General features: G+C 37.8%; 1 protein-coding gene and 1 pseudogene across 1 annotated transcript; one reads left to right on the top strand and one right to left on the bottom strand.

Annotated features, from left to right (window-relative positions):
- Nucleotides 1-1,381: 1,381 nt before the first annotated feature.
- Nucleotides 1,382-5,477, bottom strand: LOC149804293 (temptin-like). The gene is made up of 3 exons (XM_089932454.1): nt 5,176-5,477; nt 3,518-3,671; nt 1,382-1,706 (listed from the first exon to the last, which is right to left on the bottom strand). Exons 1-3 carry the CDS (start codon nt 5,362-5,364, stop codon nt 1,618-1,620), a joined length of 432 nt encoding a protein of 143 aa, XP_089788580.1. The 5' UTR covers nt 5,365-5,477; the 3' UTR covers nt 1,382-1,617.
- Nucleotides 5,478-13,147: 7,670 nt separating this feature from the next.
- Nucleotides 13,148-21,971, top strand: LOC149804292 (uncharacterized; annotated as a pseudogene).
- Nucleotides 21,972-22,338: the final 367 nt, after the last annotated feature.

Here is a 22,338-nt window from a genome sequence, read left to right as displayed (position 1 = left end):
ATATAACTGTAGGAAGTGTTCAGATACTTAGTAAATACGACTCGCTCGCACATAATACAGCGTGTTCGAGACAGATAACTGTATGAATCTGTTCGGGGTAAAGATTCCAGTTAGACCTTGAGTTCAGTTTTGCGGTTATGGATCTGACTGAGTGTACACAGCGAGATAGTGTGCGTTTAGCGTAAGCTTTTGTTGTCTTGCACTGTCTTGCATTTCATACGCCTTGGTGTCTTGCATTGTAAATGGTTTAGCACTGTAACAATTTTGTATGTAATGTACAATTTTTCTGCCACAAGTGGGCATGAAAATGTTTCTTTCTCATGTAGCGGGAGGCGATAAAGTCTAACTGTCGCGGTCCGGAATCAAACCCAGTTTCGTTGTCTCACATTCAGGTTCACAAGCTAAAACATCTATACCAGCTAGGCTAGTGAGTAAGTGGCATTATAGACGTGGACTGTGCCATTAGCTTCCAAACGTAATTGTAAGGATATGTCTAAAGTCTTTTTTCTGCAAAAATAAATCATGAAACACCAAGATTCCTATCCTGATCAATTTCATTAGCACCAGGATCTCGCAATATCCTTCAACGTTTTTCAGTTACATTTTCAAATAGACATGTCATCTGCATGCCATGTCCAAGAATGTCAATTTTGTATCGTATCTGTAAATCGTGATTACATCAAATAGGGTTAATTACAATTGGTTTTTATTGTCATCACGTACCCAGGTTGTATCACCGCTTGTTTTGGTAATCATAGTTGTATTTTTCTGTATGTGCCGATAGGATTGGAAAATGGAAATGTCGGTATTTGCATGGAACCATCCACTCTCCCTCTCCTGTTAATGTTTCTTTATAAGAACTTGTGTAACTATTTTGCACTTAATGTTTGGAAGCTTATCATTTGACTCCAGACATGAAATCCTATTTGATATATATATATTTCGTTGTATTTTTGTGAAGTATCCTAAGACATACACCCATACTTGATTGAATGCAGATGCACCAGTTGTTCCTTTATTAGTTTACGGGTGTGGTGTGCATCATTGTTAGATCGTCAATCCCCATCAGTTGACATTGTTGTAAAATGTAGTGGATGGAAGCCATTGACTAAAAAAGATGTTGTGGTGTGATGCAAACTACTAAATCAAGACCGTAAAGGAACACTTGCAGAATTTCTCGAAGCAGTTAGTGTCTGTGGAATACTAAAATTGGAAATTTACGCAAATATATTCAAATTTAAAAAGAATACATAGAACGTGACATGAATAATTGGATATTTTTTATCTGATTTTGTAAATTAAAGGTAGATAAAAATAATTGTATTGTTAGCACGTATCACACAGCCGTGGTAATGAACGATAAAGGAAGTTGTAATAGACCTTAAAGAGAATTGCTTAATTGATGTTCTAAATGCGTGAAAGTATAGAGTAGAACACTTTCAGTGGAAAATCTACAACATGTTACAACACGTGTTTATTTAAGTTTCAAGATATATTTCTTCTAAAGAGATTGGTGTGCATTTCTACAAGCTTTGTTATATCTGAGTACATCCCCACCCATACATGTCATTGATTGTGCTATCACGTAGCAATACATCCATAATCAGTACATGTGAACTATGATGAAGCAACACACGCGTGGTCTTGACATCCACAGAAGAATACTTGGTTAGAGCAAACATGGGATCCTAGTGGTTCACAGATTCCTAAAAGAAATAAAGGAAGAAAACAATAATTGTTGATGAAGATGCTAGACTAGTTAACAGAAATGAGTGGCTTCGATGTACCATTATTGGATATATATATAGAGAGAGAGAGAGAGAGAGAGAGAGAGAGAGAGAGAGATTTCATGATTTTTATTACTTCTAAGAAATACCTACTCATAATATATCTTGCTTCTTTAAGTTTTGATTCTTACCGGAATAACCTCAAAACAACTTTGGAGTCCTGAGCGTAAAATTACGAACAGTTAAATTAAAAGCAGTTATTTTTTAACCCGCATCTTGACATATGAACTGAATAGGAAGATGCGTACAATTTAACTATCGTCAAATGTTTAAACATTACTTTACCAGAAAATGAATAGCAAATAATGGGTAGTGATATTTTAAGAAAAAAATTCATCATAAGGCAAACCAAACAAATAAAACGTGAGTTCCATGCATCACATAAAAGAAAATAATGTAATATCCGAGACTCAGTAATAATAGTCTTCTAGACCTTAATGGGCAGAGGTAATTGGTGTCCAGTTTCAGATATTCCAATAACCGACAATGGAAAAGATGTTATTTCAATGCAAGCCATCATAAACGGTTCATTGTAGTCAAACAAAATTTTCAAGGTGAATGCCACGTCAGCGTATTCAGGACCACGTTTGAATGATGGGTAACAACAATACGTGGTCTTTAATAGGATTACAATTGCAAAATGATCAATCATCAATATATATAAAAATTAGTCACTAATTATTCCAAAATAATGGAGTCTTTTGTAAATCAAACTCTGCTGACTTCACTATTCGATTTCTATGCTTTACTACGGCCCAAGTAATTGGTAAACTCACATGTCAAACCAGCGGTAGCTGGTTTTACTATGTAGGTTACGATGTAGATTTGAATACGGTACCAGCTTGTCCAGAGAGCAATCTGATTCTAATAAGATCTCCACTGCCCTACATAACTATCTGCCAGCAATTGTTTAGGGGTCATGTTATGTTTACCTATGAATAAGCAAAACGAACTGCGGCTTTTAGAAATCAGAAAGTGAATACAATCGTTCGGCTCATATTGATGCTCTTCAACCATACTACCCAGTCTCCCAAACACGAAGATATAAGACTTCATCTGATTGGCTGATAAAATTAGCGATTATGGTAACAACAAAGGTCACCAGAACATGACCCCAACGCCGTCGCTGTCAGATCTTCACCTAAACAGATTAGTCCACACGATTTCTTAACTTCACTTACTACATGGACATCTGAAATTACCGCACAGATACCTGTAGTGCATTTTTGTTTTCTTTTCTTTATATATATATATATATATATATATATATATATATATATATATATATATATATATATATATATATATTCTTGAAGGTGCTTATTAATTGTCCATTAATTAAAACCCCTGTGTTCGTGCCATTCAAAATATGGAAAATATTGCACTTTTTATTTTCAAGGATTTCGTTTCAAAGTAACACTGCAATAATTTCATCCTTACATTCAATCAGATTTTGACAGTGTGCCCCCCCCCCACACACACACACACACATTACGTCATTGAACATTTCTGAGTGTTTTCAATACAGTCCGATCAGTATTAAAAAATCAACAGTAGTAGAAATAGTTGTAGCATTACTGGAAATAAATGCTCAACAAATATAAAAGTACATTTTATAGTTATTAGTTTACAACTATCATTGCAGTCGAACGTATTTTGCCTTGTACGTAATTAGTTGTTTTCAAGAAATCAGTGGAAATTTTATACTAAAATATTCTGATTTACAGTACCTGGATGTCCAGTGGCATTATGAGCAGGAGCAGGACCGCCTTTGCTCCACGTGCAATGTGGATCTCCGAGCTCGTCGCCATTCGTCTTGCCGTCTCTGTCCGAATCCTTCATGCAAAGGGATCGGGTCCACGTATAGTTAGCAGCCGCAAAATCCTAGACGAATAGAGTACGTTTTGAGTGTAATGATCTCTGAGAAACAATATTCATTCTTTTCCAACAATGCGGCATACCCTGATTGCATTTTTAAATAAATTGTAAACAATATTGCCGACGAAATCTGATTCTCCTTGTGTTTAATATATCAGGATTCTCCCCTTTAGGATTCCATCCCATCTCAGCGGAAAGTGGTCACAGTTATACATATAATCAAAATGATTATAGACTGAATCCATCCATCGTTGTCTCTATCAAAAGTGCTATGTAAAATCTCAGCAAAACGGAGTTTAAGTATGTTTTCACTTATCTATTGTTTGATCAATATTAGTTATAAATGCCAAGCTGGTTTCAACCTTGCTTATTCTATAGTGAACGAGTCAGCTGGAGCGTTTTATAAAACATGCCACGTTCTCGATTATAAAGACCTGGCAGGTTCAGTCTTGTCACACACTTTCTGCCCATGCACATTATGCAATCGGTTACAATACTAATTTTCAAACCTAATATATTGTGTCTGCATCAATAATTAATATCTCTACATTCAAAGTTTTCAACGGTATTATTTTCCTATTGATAAGATTAATCATGCAACTCAAACTGAATTAAGGAAATTCAAAGAGTCCCTTGTCCTTTCTGGCAGTTGTTTACTGCGTGCTCCATGCTATTTTAATTTTTCCATCCTCCGTAAAAACGTGTTTCTTTTTTTTCATGCGCTTTTTAACAACTTGTTTGTAAACTATTATTTCAGTATTTTTGCATATTCTTTGTCAGTTATTAGATAGTTTTGTGTTTTATCCAAGTGAGATAATTAAAACACAGTAGCAATAGTAATTTCCTAATGTGTAGTCAATATCGCTTGCAAGTGAAGGAAAGGAGGCAAGCTGTGTACATAAACGTACACCTTTCCTTTGATAAGCACGCATTATAGGAAACATTGACATTATCAAGCTTTCCGGCTTTCTATAGGACATTAAGAACGTTGGCATACTATATACTAATGGTGAAGCTATTGGGGTTAACATATAATCACACAAGGAAGGTTCAATTTTGTGTCTTTCAAACGAACTGCGTCACCAATTCCTGACTCCTTGAAGAAACTGATTGAAATGTGTAGTTTAAGAAGAACTACTTACCACAATAACTTAATAACAGAAAACAAAACACTTAAGTTTGTATTTGTAACGCTTATCCAACACGTTTTACTGGTGGATTGCAAATGCTTACAAAACATGTATGCCAGCATTACAAGTAGATATAGAAAACGGCGCAATGCATTTATACAATAACCAAACTAAAGTAACAACATGCTGTTACAGACATTACTAAAAGCTTAACAAGGTTGATAATCAAGAACGATTTGTGGATGAGTTAATAATCCAATACGAGTTGTGGATGATAGTCGTACACGCCATTAGCTCTTGACACGTCACAACGGCATTTCAAGGTGCGTGTCTATTGTCGTCTGCATCATTAACACCTGAAGATATGACGTGTTACTTACCAGCCCGAACGGATTCTTATCGTGGGTATGATTTGTTGGATTATAATGACCAACAGGTGCCCAGATTTTACCGCCATAAGTGCCGTAACACATATTTGGCACACCATACCCATTTGGGAACTCGTCCCTGTAAAATGGCCTTCCATATATGATTCCAACGACGGTTATAATAAGCAAAAGTAGCATCATCGTGTCTTGCGGAACTGTGTCTCGTAGACTTTCAGGCGAGATTCTTTCTAGGACGGAACAGGGAGTGGATTTTATAGTACTGGTCTGTGCTGTGATATCTATATTACCTATTCACTAATGACTAGTGCCGTACGTATCAAGCTATCAGGCTACGCAGAATTTTCCTGCTGTGTCGGCCTTGCCAGAAAATATGTCGCGTTATTAACTTATAAGCTTCATGTATGAACTGCCTCCTTTTTGAAAATGTATTATGTTGAGAGCCATAAGGGAGGTTGTGTTAACTATTTAGTTTTTAACCTAGATGATGATGATGATGATGATGATGATGACTACCTCTCGTAAAACATTTTAAGATTGCGTTATTACCCTCACTGAATATTTGTAAAGATAAATATAATCCAGTACTTATCTGTACAATCACGCTGCTAAGTTAAACCATATAATCGCAATTTATGAAATCCGTAATTGTGTCATGGACATCATCCCATTTGTTACGAATCTATGGTCACAAAAACTTAAGGAACAGCAAAGAAGCAAAACCAACAAGTTTTGTGAAACTTAACTAACAATTTAATTATTAAAGCAATAAATGAAAAATGTGAGAGGAACGTACAGTATAATGAAGCGAATCCAAATTAGTTGTTATAAAGGTTTATGAAAGTCCTAAACGAATGAAAAGTCCCTTATAATTTTCACTACCGGAATTGAACTGGTCCTCCAAGAAACGTGACGTCGTCAAGATGGCGTTGTCCAGAATTCTTTTGAATAATTAATAACAGTTCCAGAATAATTTTAGAGCCAAATAACGAGCACTATCTATCACCACTGAACAGTGCAAACTATTTCTTTTCCTCTCGTAAAATATCTAAGTACAACGTAAAATACGTCTACAGATATACAACAGGAAAACTAAAAGTGTGAATGACTCTAAAAATCGGAATGAAAATGAACGCTTAATTTTCTCCTTATATGCACCGTATATTGCGAATGTAATTTGCTATAGACCCCATGTGACAACATACATTGTTGATTTTACGACAAATTATGTATATTTTGTATGACCTCGCACAACCAATATTAATCCACCGAATTCTTCTTGGAACTTCAAATCCCATCAGTTATTAAGAAAATGGGCCATAAGCGTCATTTTAAGTCTTTTTATTACCATTATCATTACTAATTGTCAACACGTACGTAAAGAACTATTAAAAGATCTTACGTAATTTGAGTGTTTAGCGGAGCAAAATTACAGACACAACTTATAACAAAAAAAATATCCTATACAGTTTACGATCATGAATAAAAATTATGAACATTTAAAAAAAACATTTACCAAAAGTTACAGAAAATATAGATATACATAACACCATCGATTATCCACGTATGTTGATTCAAATATGTTATTGACCTAATCATGTCTCCTTGCATTTTAATTATAATTGCCATAATGAAATAGGAACGATCGCTGTTTATAAGACACTTGAGCCACGAAAAGCATTGCGAAATTGGTATTTGATTTTACAGAAGAAAATTCGACAATTTTAATACAAGAGTAGAGTCGTTTATGAACATTTCTCGGCCTTTACAACAATAACTGTAGAGAACATGGACTTTTGTATAAAAAAATACGAGGCGTTCCAATTAAAGTGGTAGCTTATAGTATTAAAAATCATGTTCCCTTTTCCGGAAACATCGTTGCAACTAGTATGTTAAAGTCATGGTTTCACATAGGATAAAACTATACCCGCACAGACTTTGACAGGCTAGCGCAAAACAAAACTGTCAAGTTGATTCTTTATTTCTGTCGGCTTAGTTATTTATTACACGAGGATCTTTATGGTATATGTAGATATACTACATTCAGTAGGGGTCAGCTATTGCAGTATCCTCACATCACAAGATAAAGCACATATTGAAGAAAGGCATGTACAGCAATATAACCAGATGACGTATCACATATACTTAGAGACAGGGAAAGTCGTGAAAGAAATTAGTCTTTTTTCGTTTTGTGTACATGTCCCCAGTTAAATTAACAGATCTGAATCTACTTCATAACGATTATATTATGATTATTTTGTGTAATATGAGTTTAAGATGGTATGACCTCTAGACAGGAACATCTTAGGTTGTTTTGTCGCTTCATAGGTCAGTATGACATCTTAGAACTGTATTATCAGTGTAAAGGTGAGTGTGACATCTAAGTATGTATGTCTCTAGAATTGTGAGTGTGTATCGGAGGAAGGGTTTTGTAGCTCAATAAACTTAATTCCTAGTTTGAAATAACGGCACGCACTCCCTGCATCACATCTGTCCCTAGATAGAGCCAATGGGCATCGAATTTTTTTGGGAAGATATTTTTGGGATTCATTTAGACGACCTCGACTATTTTAGTGAGCCATATATATATATATATATATATATATATATATATATATATATATATATATATATATATATATATATATATATAGAGAGAGAGAGAGAGAGAGAGAGAGAGAGAGAGAGAGATATATATATATATATATATATATATATATATATATATATATATATATATATATATATCTTACGCATAGTTACCGTGACCAGAGAGAAGACCCGACATTTTGGATCGGCACAGGCGTTAGATCGAGCGACTTCCCACCTATGTGTTACAGCTTAGTCCTAAGATGCGGAGAAACGAGGCGCATTCTAAATCCGTCCCAACGTGGAGAAACAGCGAGAAGGACATTGTTCTCTAAGTTTGATTGGATCTCGTCAAAGCGACATCCAATCGGAATTGAGACGGAGGGTGGGATAACAATTTCGATCTGAATTATAACTTCTAACAAGAAAGCGAAAATTTAGTCTCCCCTAGGAATATTGCTAAGCAATATAGGGTTACTCCGAGGAAGCCACTCGTAATTTGGCAGTAAAACTTAGAGAGGAGATTCTAAGGAAAGAGAACGCTTCGTAAAGGACGCTTTTTGGGGGACAGAACTTCCGGTTCAGTTAAGTCCCGAGTCTCTGATGGAGAGACGGAAGTGAGACCATCAGAGCAGTCGGAGTCGACAAGTCTAGTCGGTAGAGTGAGTCGAGGAGGAGGGTGAAAAGTAGTTGAGGAGGAGAAAGTGGAGAAGGAGAAGGATTATAGAGAAGTCGAGGAGGAGAAGGAATTTGGAGAAAGTCGGGAGGAAGAGGAGAACGAATTGGAGGAACAGGAGAGAAGAATACACAGATGAGTATAATACAAGGACATGTGGAAAGCTATCTCACACTACTAATCAAATGATGCAATAGTCTATCACAGTATCAAGCGGAAGGAGAGTAATTTTAATAAATTAGTAAATTTTAATCATTTGACTATTGAATTGTCATTAAATTATTATACGTTGGATTTCACTTATCTGTATTTTCAATCATTTAACCGTCGGCATTGCTGGCTGGAGGCTGGGAGCTTTACATTTATCTTTCAGTAATTTAACTTTCAACCAAAATTGAACCTGGGTGGGACTTCTATGATAATTTAAATAAAATATTGGAAGCACCCCACCTCACACCTACCAGAGTGACGGCATAACAACCCGTCAAACCAATATATATATATAGAGAGAGAGACCATGCGAATAGCGCCATTGGAGTGTCGTCTGTCTCTAGGGTGTTGGCATCGTCTGCTGTCGCTGTGCAGGCCTATGCGCGAGTGACAGTCCCTGTTGAAGTTGGTGCCGACATACTGGGAAGTCTGAGTTACTGGGGATGCTGCCGCGCTCTTCTTTCTCTTACGTTTCTCTGCCGCCAACTGACCTCTCCTCGCATCAGCGGCATTTGCTCAGCAGGGAGTACATGCTGGGGGTTACTTGGACGCTGCAGGATCTCGCTGTGTAGGACGCGGTCTTGCCAGCTGATTTTCAAGATGCGTTTTAGGCACTGTATTTGAGATGAGCCGGTGCTCTTGCCTCATATAGGTACTCCAGGTCTAATCCCATATAGAATGATGCTGAGAACGCAGGCCTGGTAGACCTGGATCTTGTATGCTCTGTCAGCGCGTTGTTTTCCCGCACTCTCTTAGTTAGTTGTGCCATGATGGTGCTTGCCTTTCAAAGCCTTCTGTCCAGCTCCACATCAAGCGAGAGAGTGTTGCTGACGGTTGACCCCAGGTAAGTAAAGTTGTTGACTGCTTTCAGGATGACACCGTCAACATTGAATGAAGGGGCAATGGTGGTATCTTGCCCGCTTTATTTTGTCTTTTCCAGGCTGACGGTGAGCATAAACTTCCTGCAGGAATCAGCAAAACAGTCTCCCACTCTCTAGATGCCGTCCTCGGTTTGGGTTAAAAGAGACCCGTCATCTGCTAAAAGCATCTCCCTGATGAGCACCGACTTCGCTTTGGTCTTCGAACCCAGTCGTGCCAGGTTGAACATCCTCCCGTTGGACCTGGTGTGTAGATACACGCCATCAGTGGACGAGTCAAAGGCGTAGGACAGGAGCAGGGAGAAGAAGATCCCGAAAAGGGTTGGTGCCAGTACGCGGCCCTGCTTCACGCTGCTGTTGATTTGGAAGGAGGCTGAGGAGGATCCATCATACAGGATTGTTCCCTTCATATCGGCATGGAAAGAGATTATCATGCTGCACAGTTTTGGGGGCAACCGATCTTACTGAGAAGTTCAAAAAGGCCCTTCCTGCTAACCAGGTCAAAGGCCTTGGTGAGGTCGATGAACATCATGTAGAGTGGTTGACCTTGCTCTCTGCTCTTCTCTTGGAGTTGTCGTAGGGAAAAGATCATGTATGTCGTCGACCTGCCTGCTTTGAAGCCGCATTGGGATTCCGGGTACACACAGTCCGGCAGAAGCTTCAGCCTGTTGAGTATGATGCGGGCATACACTTTGCCAACGATGCTCAGGAGCGAGATCCCTCTGTAATTATTATAGTCACTGCGGTCGCCCTTGTTTAAGTAAAGGGTCATAATCGTTACGTCGCTCATGTCTTGGGGGACTGCTCCTTCCTTCCAGCAGAGGCAAAGTAGCTCATTCAGCGGCTGAAGCAATGTTGGTTTCCCATGTTTGATAGCTTCAGGCTGAGGTTGTCACTACCTAGTCCTTTGTCGTTTGGGAAGGAGTCGATTGTTTTGCTGAGCTCCTCTAATGTGGGCATTTTTCTCGAGCTCCTCCATGGTGGGCAGTTTCATTATGCTGCTAACGGCCGCATCGGTGACTGACGTTTCTCAGGAGTATAGGTCTGAGTAGTGCTCCACCCATCTGGCCATCTGTTGCTCACCGTCAGTTTTTTTCCTCTTCAGTCAGAGATTTCGGGGGGGGGGGTCGACATATTTCACTGTAGGGCCTAGAGCCTTCTTGATGCCACTGTACATACCTTGGATGTTTCCGGACTCGGCACTGCGCTGGATTCCTTCACACAGTTGTTGCCAGTACTCGTTTGCGCACTGTCTAGCGATGCGTTGGGTGTTGCTTCGGGCACTTCTGAGATCAGCAGTCGTCCGTTCATTAGGGCATTTTTTGTAAGCTATGAAGGCTTTTCGTTTGACTTCGATTATTGGTTCCATTCTTGATAGATGTGCGTTGAAACAGTCCTGGCTGGGTCGTTCCTCCTTGCCAAACGTGGACATGGATGTGCTGTAGATGGCACCCTTCATAGAGTTCCACTTGGGTGTGGCATCGTGCTCTGGCAGGTCCTGGAGAGCCTGGTCCAGGGCGGACGCATACTCCTCCACCTTGGAGGGGACCGACATCTGCACAGTGTGTATATATATTTTCAATATATTTGGTCATCTGCCATCTCGAGCCATAGTTCCCTGACGTATTTTTAATATCTCTATTCATCTGATATCTCGATCAACAGTTCCCTTGCATATTTTCAATATATGTTTATCTGAGATCTTGATCCATAGCTCCCTGACGTATTTTCCATATCTCTGGTCATCTGACTGACATCTTTAAGCTTCTTTGCGCATTTCGTCCTATACCTCATATTTACTGAAAATCGTCTGATTGGCCAAATTATCTCTTCAAGCAAAATAGAAGTGTTAAATAGGTTGAAATAATCATTAAAAAGTGTTTCGTGAACTCATTTCTAATACAATAAAAAGTTCGCCTCATATAGTTGGATGTTCTTTGTTGCAGTAAGAGTTAAATGGGGGAGGGGGCAAGTGATAACAGTTTTATTTCTTTCATGTGCTCTTGTTTTGTATTTTCTTTTAAGCAAAGAAAGAGAAATCAATTTAAAAAAGAAAGACACAAAGAAATAAGGTACAAAAAGAGAAAACAAATAAAGAAAGGTCATGGTCAATTTGTCTTTTTGACAAGCCACGAAGAGTTTTGACTAGTTTTTATCAGTGACACAGCATGATCATGACTGAGCTTAACACCTAAATAAACACTCCAACCATTTTGTAGGTCTGCAAGGCAGCAGAGGCGGAAAAGGTTAGTCGTTCATTTACATAATGTTGATTGAATCGTAATGCTGAAAAACCGGTCAATCGCACACAGGGATTAAGTTCTACTGTTGCACGAAGGATAGAGATTTGAAGAAGAAATTTTTTGTATATTTCTGGTCTGTATTTTCAACATTAGTAAAAAAAATTGCGTTATTTTATGCTCCTTTTTTTCTCCGTTAACTTTACATCGTCTGAATCGTTCGGTATTACCCGATACTGAACTCGCGTGCAAATACACATATCGCATACACGTGCATAAAGGAATTACATCCTATTGTAAACAAACAATGGACACAGACGCAAGCACTTTTGATTTGTAAACAAATCATGTACACTCGCGTAAGAGGCGCTTTACGTTGTGCTTCTTTAATTTTTTTCTGAATGAACTAAAACAGATGTTTCGTGGACTGCCACATACCAGCTGATTTCGCACATTCCGCGATGATACAATGTTTCGGATTTAGGCTAGCTACAGTATACAACAGACGCAAGAAAGGGTCCTTATAAATAATATACAAGTAGCAAGTCATATCCTGTCTTCTTTAGCTGATGGTAAGAACGGCAAAAAAATATACTTACAATTTTACAATACGACTCCAAATTTCAATTTTAACTAGAACCGCCATTTTCTTTCGAATGTTATGTCGAGCGCGCGACTGAGTTCAAATTTATCTGGGCGGAGTTATGTGCGCAGTAATAATGTTGTTGTTGTGTAATGATGAATATGCGCTTGTGTATTTAGTTTGGAATGCGTCATTTATTCAGTTACTTTGTTTTCGTGTGGTATATTTTGTTAATATAATTAAGGATTAGGTAGAATACATTTTTTAACATATAATATAAAGGTTACTGGATTTGTATGGGAAAATATGAACTCGTTTTGTCGGATGGATATACTGCACTCCCAAGGTCGTGCAGTATTTCCGTTCGAAAAACTCGTTCATATTTTCCCATACAAATTCAGTAACCTATAATTATGAGATTACGAACAGTATATAGATAATAAAAGTTTGAAACCGCGCTAACCTATAAAGGTCCCCAGTCTCAAAGTCCCGTGTAGATTCCCATCATCTTTTCCCCTCAGGAAATTTTTGTAAACGTGTGCATCTATGATTGTAGCCCACGTAAGTCCCTGAAACGTGTTACACGAAGGTTTCAACCATTAGCCCTGCAGATGCTTGGATTCTCAGGCAAATCTTTGACGGCGATAGAACACTGCAATTTGTCTTTAGATATTTTACCGTATTAGCCAGTGTGGACAGCAGCAATGTGAACTTTTACAGATAGATTGATATAGGCAAGAACAACGCATGAGTGATTGTTTTAGTCAACTGAAGTGAAATGTTGTACATAATGTCTTTGGAAGCTCCACTGTTTGACACATACAGTATTGTGAAAGAATTCGTGTCTGTAGCTAATGCGGGAATGAAATTGCCAAAGCCGGTGAACCTTGTTGCTTTGACCATTTGGCACTCGAAATCGCATAGCATCGTATCACAGTTGGCCAAATATTCGAGTGATATGTCTTCCATGCAACAATCCCGATTTTCGTTTTTCGCTCGTATACCAGGATGCGCATTTTCTGGAATATACAACTGATGATACAACTATACATAAATAGGTCGAACTAGTAATGAATGTATAACCGGAAAATGAAAGGACACGTCGGGTAAATCAACGCGAGAAACCCGTTAGCGCGGCGTATTACGGAAAAGCCCTTGGTGATGTTGTCCGTCAATTGTTCAAATGATCTTCAAAAGGTCTTCGTGCGGTTTGCAAGCTTTGCTGCGCCGATCGCTAAACAAGTTTCAATGCGATTCGTTGATAACTCTGGGTCCCAAGTGTGATTACATTGTATATAACAATACTTTGAACACAACTGATGTTCAAAACAATTCTCCCGATTTGCCCATATCACACACTGCAGTGGACACGGTTTGTAATTCACATAAAATAACATTGCTATATTTGCATAAATCAAATTCGTTCGGTTTCACTAACAGTAGGATGGGTAGAGACCATACAGTTGGATCTTTCACTAACGTCAGTACAAAGGGTTCCTTTCTCGTATTAATTATTTCTATTTATAGATAATTTTGAAGTTGAATCAATTAGCGAATAGCCTGATTATTGAATCAATTAGCGAATAGTCTGATTATTGAATCAATTAGCGAATAGTCTGATTATTGAATCAATTAGCGAATAGTCTGATTATTGAATCAATTAGCGAATAGTCTGATTATTGAATCAATTAGCGAATAGTCTGATTATTCATATCTTATTTTTGATTACGCACAAAGCTTGCCAACTCAAATGTCATAATAATGATATTATATTTATATGTAAGAAGGTTCAAGAGATGAATTTAGAAGAGGTTTATTTTTTAATTGCCAAATTTTAATTATATTACGCAGAAGTTGCAAAAGAGGTAATGAAGATTCTGCAAATTGTATTTTAAATCACTTTGTATCTGTTATTCTTCAGATTGCCAAACCTCTTTGTTTGAAAATCACTTTTATGACTGAGGAACCTGACATGATTAATAGTGTAAAGAAAAAATTCGAATGGTGTGATTCTAATTGTTTTAATGCTAACACATTTTGCATACTAACTCTCTGAATAAATTTAACTTTTCTAACAATGTAGAGAATATATCATAAATGTGAAATAGTAAGAAGAATTTAAAAAGATATTTGCCTAAGAAGAGATGGTGTTTCCTGCAAAAGGAAAGGAAATTAAACGCTTACGTGATATCAAAGCCAATAATTTTTGAAGGTTATTTTTTATATAGAAAGGCTTCCAGTGTGCACAGTGTTAGCACTGATTCTTTCTGTAACTCTTTTTGTGAAATACATATTGGATGGTGTATGTTAAAATTATAAAACTGATGAATTTTTTTAATATAATGATTTTATACGGTAAAAAATAATTTTGAGGAGCTAATTGGACCTATTACAGTGTTATAGGTAAAACCTGTCGTGCCCTTTTTAAAACACAAAACATCTTTTGCTGGTGATCAGTTGCTCCATTAATATTTCATAGAATCTACTATATACGGTTACCTCATCTTGTAGACATTTTTAATGTTATATTCGGGACATTTTCCAAGTAAATGGTCCGAGGATATTATCGTGCGTTTGTTTAAGAAAGATGATAATAATTATGTCAATAATTATACAGCTATAAATTTAGCTCTGACAAACTAGCAGGCCTATGAGGTGACCCCCATTTTTCTAAAGTTAAAATGTTTTAACATCTTTTTTTCTTTCCTCCTCCTAGCAGAATTTGCAACATAGTTTGAATTTTGTTAGAGATATATTGCAATAAATTGTATTTCGAAGTTAATACTAAAAAAAACTAAAATAATAGTATTTAGCAAATATCTTCAAGTTTTTAATGAGTTTAACTGTTTAGGTCTTGTGTATGAGAATACTGTTAACATTTTGTTAAATCAACAGGCATTACTCAGCTAATGTGTTAAAGTATTCTTCACGCCGATAGTCAATACACATAAATATAATCTGATTGACGCATCAGCTAGAATCCGTTTTAAGTTATGCACGCGTAACTATCGGAATCAAAAGACATTGAAATTTTGTATAAACATGTCGCGCGTTAAATCTTCCACGTGCAATATATAATGTATGGTGAGCTAGGAAGATACGTGTTTATACTGTTATGTATCACGATATGTACAAATTAGTAAGTATTGGTGTTCTATTGCAAATACTAGTAAAACATTAGTGTTACATATTTATCCAAGGAGTATCATTGCAGAAATTAATTCAATCTGGCCGAATTGCTCCAAGTGGAATCGAACGTCACCACCGTTGTTTTAACTTATCTTTTTAAAACAATTTTAACACTAATGATTTAGAAAATGTATACCACTTGATAAAAGTTTGTCCTTTGTACAACCATGTTTGTAGAAAGGATATACGTTCCTGTTATAATGCAATACCAAGAGAATTCAAATTATTTGAACTCCAGCAAGTTAAACAAAGAAATATTATGCTTATGGGGTCGAGCTTCCAGAAATAAGAGAAGAGTTAAAGAAGAGAAATGCCAAGGTTTCTGGTCGGAAAAAGGAGCTCATTGAGAGGTAAGTGAGCGTTCACTTTTCTTAGCACGATCCAACCAAGAGAGTGATGTATGTAGGGTGAAGTTGTTTGCATTTAAAACATGCACAATGGAAAGAATGTTGGCATACCTCTATGCAACATTAATGTAATGTGGATGATATCTCTTTGGATATTGTATTTTTGGAAATTGTACATGATCTAAACACACTGCTGACTAAAATGACTGCTCCCTTGTGCTAAAAATATCAGCCTGAATTAGTCTAAAGTACACTATCCATAGCAGCTATTAAAACAGAGAAAATGAATTTTGCCAGACTAGACAATACCAGCTTCTGAAAGTGCAATGAATGAATTACCAAATACATAAAATGTAAAAAATGTTATCGGCTCTTTTTTTATACAATTTACCTCTGAAGTTCAGGAAGTAAAAATAAACAAGTGGAGCTAGCATTATTTTCAAAGGTACACATCTGGAGTAAGGCCAAGCTGTATACTCTATAACCCATATTACACCAATCAATCATACACCAAAATAAAGGAAGTTAAAAGTTCTTTGAATTATACCTTAGAAATACAAGGTCTTTTTAAATAACCAGTATAAACAGTGAGGAAAGCCTGGGAAATTGTTTTTCTTTAAAATTCTAACCCTATGCAAAATACGAAACTGTAGAGAGCCACCATAAGTTGTTTAAAGACGCCAAACTCTAAAATAGAAAATAGTCGAATATGAGCAATCATTTACTCGAGTACAAGTCCTATTTTCATATGATTACAGTATGAAATATTGGATTAAATGATATATTGTATTAGTACTTGACTTGGATGCATCCAGTCATCTAAGTTTCATATTTTTAATTTTTTTTAAATTTGTTTGGGAAATGTAGAGCTGAGTTGGTTTAATGCGCAATAGATGGGCATAGATCATAGATGACTAGAAAATTAGAAGTATTTACACAAATCTGGGATATTGAACTGCAAAGAAAAGAGTTTTAGTACACAGGGGTGCATTACTCTTTGATTGTTGCTTCAAAAGCTCAACATCCAATTATGCTTGTTAGTAACCATGTTTTAGGAAAGAACACATCACATGTTGCTCTCTCTCTCTCTCTCTCTAAAGATAATAAGTACTGTAAATAAATGACTAAAAAAGTATATACAAAAAGTAAAATTATCTTGTTATGGTGAACTTTTATCTTTTTATTCGTGTTAGTGAGGTATGGCAGTGGATTGATTTTTTAAATCCCCAATCAGAGTACACGTTATATGTAATTTTAACATTGAAATAAAACAGGCAAATCTCCTGTAATATAAAAAAATCACAAAAAGCCTTTTTTAAATTGATAAAATAGTATCATAATTTATTGATTGTATGATTTATTAAAATGTCAAGTAATAATGACAATAAATATTGCAGAGGGTCTAATTCTGGTCACTATTCACCACCAAGACTAACAAGAGTAAGTTATCTTAATTTTGTACACAGGAGGTAAACAATAAAGCTTATGTAGTTTGTTTTGGTATCAAGAGACCAACAGAGCCAATGAAATGAACTGTATAACAAATGCTGGAACAAACAGCAAACAACGTTTAATCTGTATTGTATTTCTTTACAGACTGGAGTTTTATGATAAAAATTCAGTGTCTGATACTACTGACCCAGAGTCAAGGTCTAGATAAGTACAAGGATGCTCATGTCAGAATGACCAGCATTTTTCTCCAATTCACCATGGAAAGGTTGACAGAATACCTGTCTCAGTATTGCAAGGACTTTGTTGCCAAGTGCAGAGACATATATGAAGAGAGGTACTTGCGATGCTACAGCGTGTGTTCATACCCAGAGAAAGGTTTGGCATTTATCTTATCCATTGTATGGGCTGAAATGAAGAAATCAGTAACCTATTAGGTAGACCTGTCACTGGATGAAAACGGGGTAGTGCAAGAAGCTCAGTGTGAATGTGATGCTGGACAAGGTCCCTCAGCTCACTGCAAACATGTTGTTACGGTCTTGTATGCAAGTTTCAGGATTTCACAAGATGGAATCATTTTGTCAGAACTGTCGTGCACTCAGGTACTGCAAACATCGCATAACGCAAAACCACACAAAGGTTCTCCTCTCAACTCACATCACCTGCAGACCATTCGTGGAAATAATAGAATCCTGCAATTCGACCCAAGCTCTACCAAATATCGTGCACAAAAAGCCTACCCAGATCATTTTGGAAATGTTTGTTTGAATTATAACGGTTCTATAAAGATGCCGGTACGCCCTCTCTCCCCCCCCCCCCCAGCTAACATACCAGCACTTAGCAAAGCTCATCAGTACAAGACACAAACCATGGAAGAACATTTTATCGAGAATTTAAACTTAACACAAATTACCAAAGGCCAGGCCAACCTAGTCAACGAAGCAATATGATATCAGTATGCCTGTAAACGATGGGGTGACGAGAGGTGCAAAAGACTTACTGCCTCTATGTTTGGTTCTATCTGTAAAGCTACTGAAAAAAGGACAAACAAGCCCTAGCTAGATCACTGTAAGAAAAGACAGACAACCCCTAGCTAGATCACTGTAAGAATGGACAGACAAGCCCTAGCAAGATCACTGTAAGGAAGGACAAACAAGCCCTAGCTATATCACTGTAAGAAAGGACAAACAAGACCTAGCTAGATCACTGTAAGAATGGACAGACAAGCCCTAGCTAGATCACTGTAAGAAAGGACAAACAAGCCCTAGCTAGATCACTGTAAGAAAGGACAGACAAGCCCTAGCTAGATCACTGTAAGAAAGGACAAACAAGCCCTAGCTAGATCACTGAAAGAAAGGACATACAAGCCCTAGCTAGATCACTGTAAGAAAGGACAGACAAGCCCTAACTAGATCACTGTAAGAAAGGACAAACAAGCCCTAGCTAGATCACTGAAAGGACAGACAAGCCCTAGCTAGATCACTGAAAGAAAGGATAAACAAGCCCTAGCTAGATCACTGTAAGAAAAGACAGACAAGCCCTAGCTAGATCACTGTAAGAAAGGACAAACAAGCCCTAGCTAGATCACTGAAAGGACAGACAAGCCCTAGCTAGATCACTGTAAGAAAGGACAAACAAGTCCTAGCTAGATCACTGAAAGAAAGGACAGACAAGCCCTAGCTAGATCACTGTAAGAAAGGACAGACAAGCCCTAGCTAGATCACTGTAAGAAAGGACAGACAAGCCCTAGCTAGATCACTGTAAGAAAAGACAGACAAGCCCTAGCTAGATCACTGTAAGAAAGGACAGACAAGCCCTAGCTAGATCACTGTAAGAAAGGACAGACAAACCCTAGCTATATCACTGTAAGAAAGGACAAACAAGCCCTAGCTAGATCACTGTAAGAAAGGACAGACAAGCCCTAGCTAGATCACTGTAAGAAAGGACAAACAAGCCCTAGCTAGATCACTGAAAGGACAGACAAGCCCTAGCTAGATCACTGAAAGAAAGGATAAACAAGCCCTAGCTAGATCACTGTAAGAAAAGACAGACAAGCCCTAGCTAGATCACTGTAAGAAAGGACAAACAAGCCCTAGCTAGATCACTGAAAGGACAGACAAGCCCTAGCTAGATCACTGTAACAAAGGACACACAAGCCCTAGCTAGATCACTGTTAGAAAGGACAAACAAGCCCTAGCTGCTAGATCACTGTAAGAAAGGACAAACAAGTCCTAGCTAGATCACTGTAAGAAAGGACAGACAAGCCCTAGCTAGATCACTGTAAGAAAGGACAAACATGCCCTAGCTAGATCACTGTAACAAAGGACAAACAAGCCCTAGCTAGATTACTGTAAGAATGGACAGACATGGCCTAGGTAGATCACTGTAAGAAAGGACAAACAATCCCTAGCTAGATCACTGTAAGAAAAGACAAACAAGCCCTAGCTAGATCACTGAAAGGACAAACAAGCCCTAGCTAGATCACTGTAAGAAAGGACAGACAAGCCTTAGCTAGATCACTGTAAGAAAGGACAAACAAGCCCTAGCTAGATCACTGAAAGGACAAACAAGCCCTAGCTAGATCACTGAAAGGACAAACAAGCCCTAGCTAGATCACTGTAAGAAAGGACAGACAAACCCTAGCTAGATCACTGTAAGAAAGGACAAAAAAGCCCTAGCTAGATCACTGTAAGAAAGGACAGACAAGCCCTAGCTAGATCACTGTAAGAAAGGACAGACAAGCCCTAGCTAGATCACTGAAAGAAAGGACAGACAAGCCCTAGCTAGATCACTGTAAGAAAGGACAGACAAGCCCTAGCTAGATCACTGAAAGAAAGGACAGACAAGCCCTAGCTAGATCACTGAAAGAAAGGACAGACAAGCCTAGCTAGATCACTGTAAGAAAGGACAAACAAGCCCTAGCTAGATCACTGTAAGAAAGGACAGACAAGCCCTAGCTAGATCACTGTAAGAAAGGACAAACAAGTCCTAGCTAGATCACTGAAAGAAAGGACAGACAAGCCCTAGCTAGATCACTGTAAGAAAGGACAGACAAGCCCTAGCTAGATCACTGTAAGAAAGGACAGACAAACCCTAGCTATATCACTGTAAGAAAGGACAAACAAGCCCTAGCTAGATCACTGTAAGAAAGGACAGACAAGCCCTAGCTAGATCACTGTAAGAAAGGACAAACAAGTCCTAGCTAGATCACTGAAAGAAAGGACAGACAAGCCCTAGCTAGATCACTGTAAGAAAGGACAGACAAGCCCTAGCTAGATCACTGTAAGAAAGGACAGACAAGCCCTAGCTAGGTCACTGTAAGAAAAGACAGACAAGCCCTAGCTAGATCACTGTAAGAAAGGACAGACAAGCCCTAGCTAGATCACTGTAAGAAAGGACAGACAAACCCTAGCTATATTACTGTAAGAAAGGACAAACAAGCCCTAGCTAGATCACTGTAAGAAAGGACAGACAAGCCCTAGCTAGATCACTGTAAGAAAGGACAAACAAGTCCTAGCTAGATCACTGAAAGAAAGGACAGACAATCCCTAGCTAGATCACTGTAAGAAAGGACAGACAAGCCCTAGCTAGATCACTGTAAGAAAGGACAGACAAGCCCTAGCTAGATCACTGTAAGAAAGGACAGACAAACCCTAGCTATATCACTGTAAGAAAGGACAAACAAGCCCTAGCTAGATCACTGTAAGAAAGGACAGACAAGCCCTAACTAGATCACTGTAAGAAAGGACAAACAAGCCCTAGCTAGATCACTGAAAGGACAGACAAGCCCTAGCTAGATCACTGAAAGAAAAGACAGACAAGCCCTAGCTAGATCACTGTAAGAAAGGACAGACAAGCCCTAGCTAGATCACTGTAAGAAAGGACAAACAAGCCCTAGCTAGATCACTGTTAGAAAGGACAAACAAGCCCTAGCTGCTAGATCACTGTAAGAAAGGACAAACAAGTCCTAGCTAGATCACTGTAAGAAAGGACAGACAAGCCCTAGCTAGATCACTGTAAGAAAGGACAGACAATGCCTAGTTAGATAACTGTAAGAAAGGACAGACAAGCCCTAGCTAGATCACTGTAAGAAAGGACAAACAAGCCCTAGCTAGATCACTTTGCATGTGCAGGTCAATCCGCACTGCTCCTATTCTCCATGGCATAAAATATGAAGCAGTAGCCTTAAACAAATTTGAACAATTAGAAGGTATCAAGGCACAACGTTGTGGTTTATTCATTAGTGAGGAGTTTCCTTTTTTGGCAGCAACTCCAGATAGGATAATTAATGATACAACTCTTGTGGAAGTGAAATGCCCATATGCAAGCAAATACAAGATCATTAACGACAACAATGTGCCTTACCTCAAGTTATCATCATCGGGCCCCACATTGGATACCAATCATGATTATTATTATCAGATTCAGGGACAAATGTTGTGCTCTGGGAGAAAGGAGTGCAAATTTGTTGTCTTCACCATGAAGGAATTAAAGGTTGTTTCAATAAAATTTGACAAGGACTTTGTAGACAAGATGGTGACTAAACTTAAAAAATGTTTTGAAAGTTACTTCAAATAAGCATTAATCAATCATCACTTTTACAAACAATATTACAGCTATGACTTGTGAAGTTTAGGATGTAATGTTACTGTATTTCTTGTTCATCCTACAGTGAAACCTGTAGTTGAATGGAAGACAAATGCAAATATTGGGTTCAAAATGATGTTTTACTTTAATGGCATATTCATATTTATAAGCAGTCAAGAAAACCCACACAATAACCAGAGTGCATAATAGTATATCACTTACATTATTTTAAACTTTTATGTTAACTGTGGTCAATATTTAAGTACATGTAGTAAAACACCTTAGTAACATTTTGCATCTTTGTTTTAATTCAACTTTTGTCACAGATTGCACACAGAAGAACATAAAGATATTCAACTTTTGTCACATATTGCACATAGAAGAACATAAAGATATTCAACGTTTGTCA

Source organism: Sinohyriopsis cumingii, chromosome 2 (genome assembly GCF_028554795.1).
Source record: "Sinohyriopsis cumingii isolate HCF-2022 chromosome 2, ASM2855479v2, whole genome shotgun sequence".
NCBI classification, from domain to species: Eukaryota; Metazoa; Mollusca; class Bivalvia; order Unionida; family Unionidae; genus Sinohyriopsis; species Sinohyriopsis cumingii.
Note: the sequence above shows the minus strand (reverse complement) of the source record. Positions and strands in the feature narration are given on the sequence as shown.

Excerpts from the sequence above, each read along its gene's own strand:
- LOC149804293 (XM_089932454.1), bottom strand. The coding sequence starts at position 5,364 with ATGATGCTACTTTTGCTTATTATAACCGTCGTTGGAATCATATATGGA. Across the intron at positions 3,672-5,175 it reads ATAAGAATCCGTTCGGGCTG|GATTTTGCGGCTGCTAACTA; the intron begins GTAAGTAACACG and ends CTATTCGTCTAG. Across the intron at positions 1,707-3,517 it reads TAATGCCACTGGACATCCAG|GAATCTGTGAACCACTAGGA; the intron begins GTACTGTAAATC and ends TATTTCTTTTAG.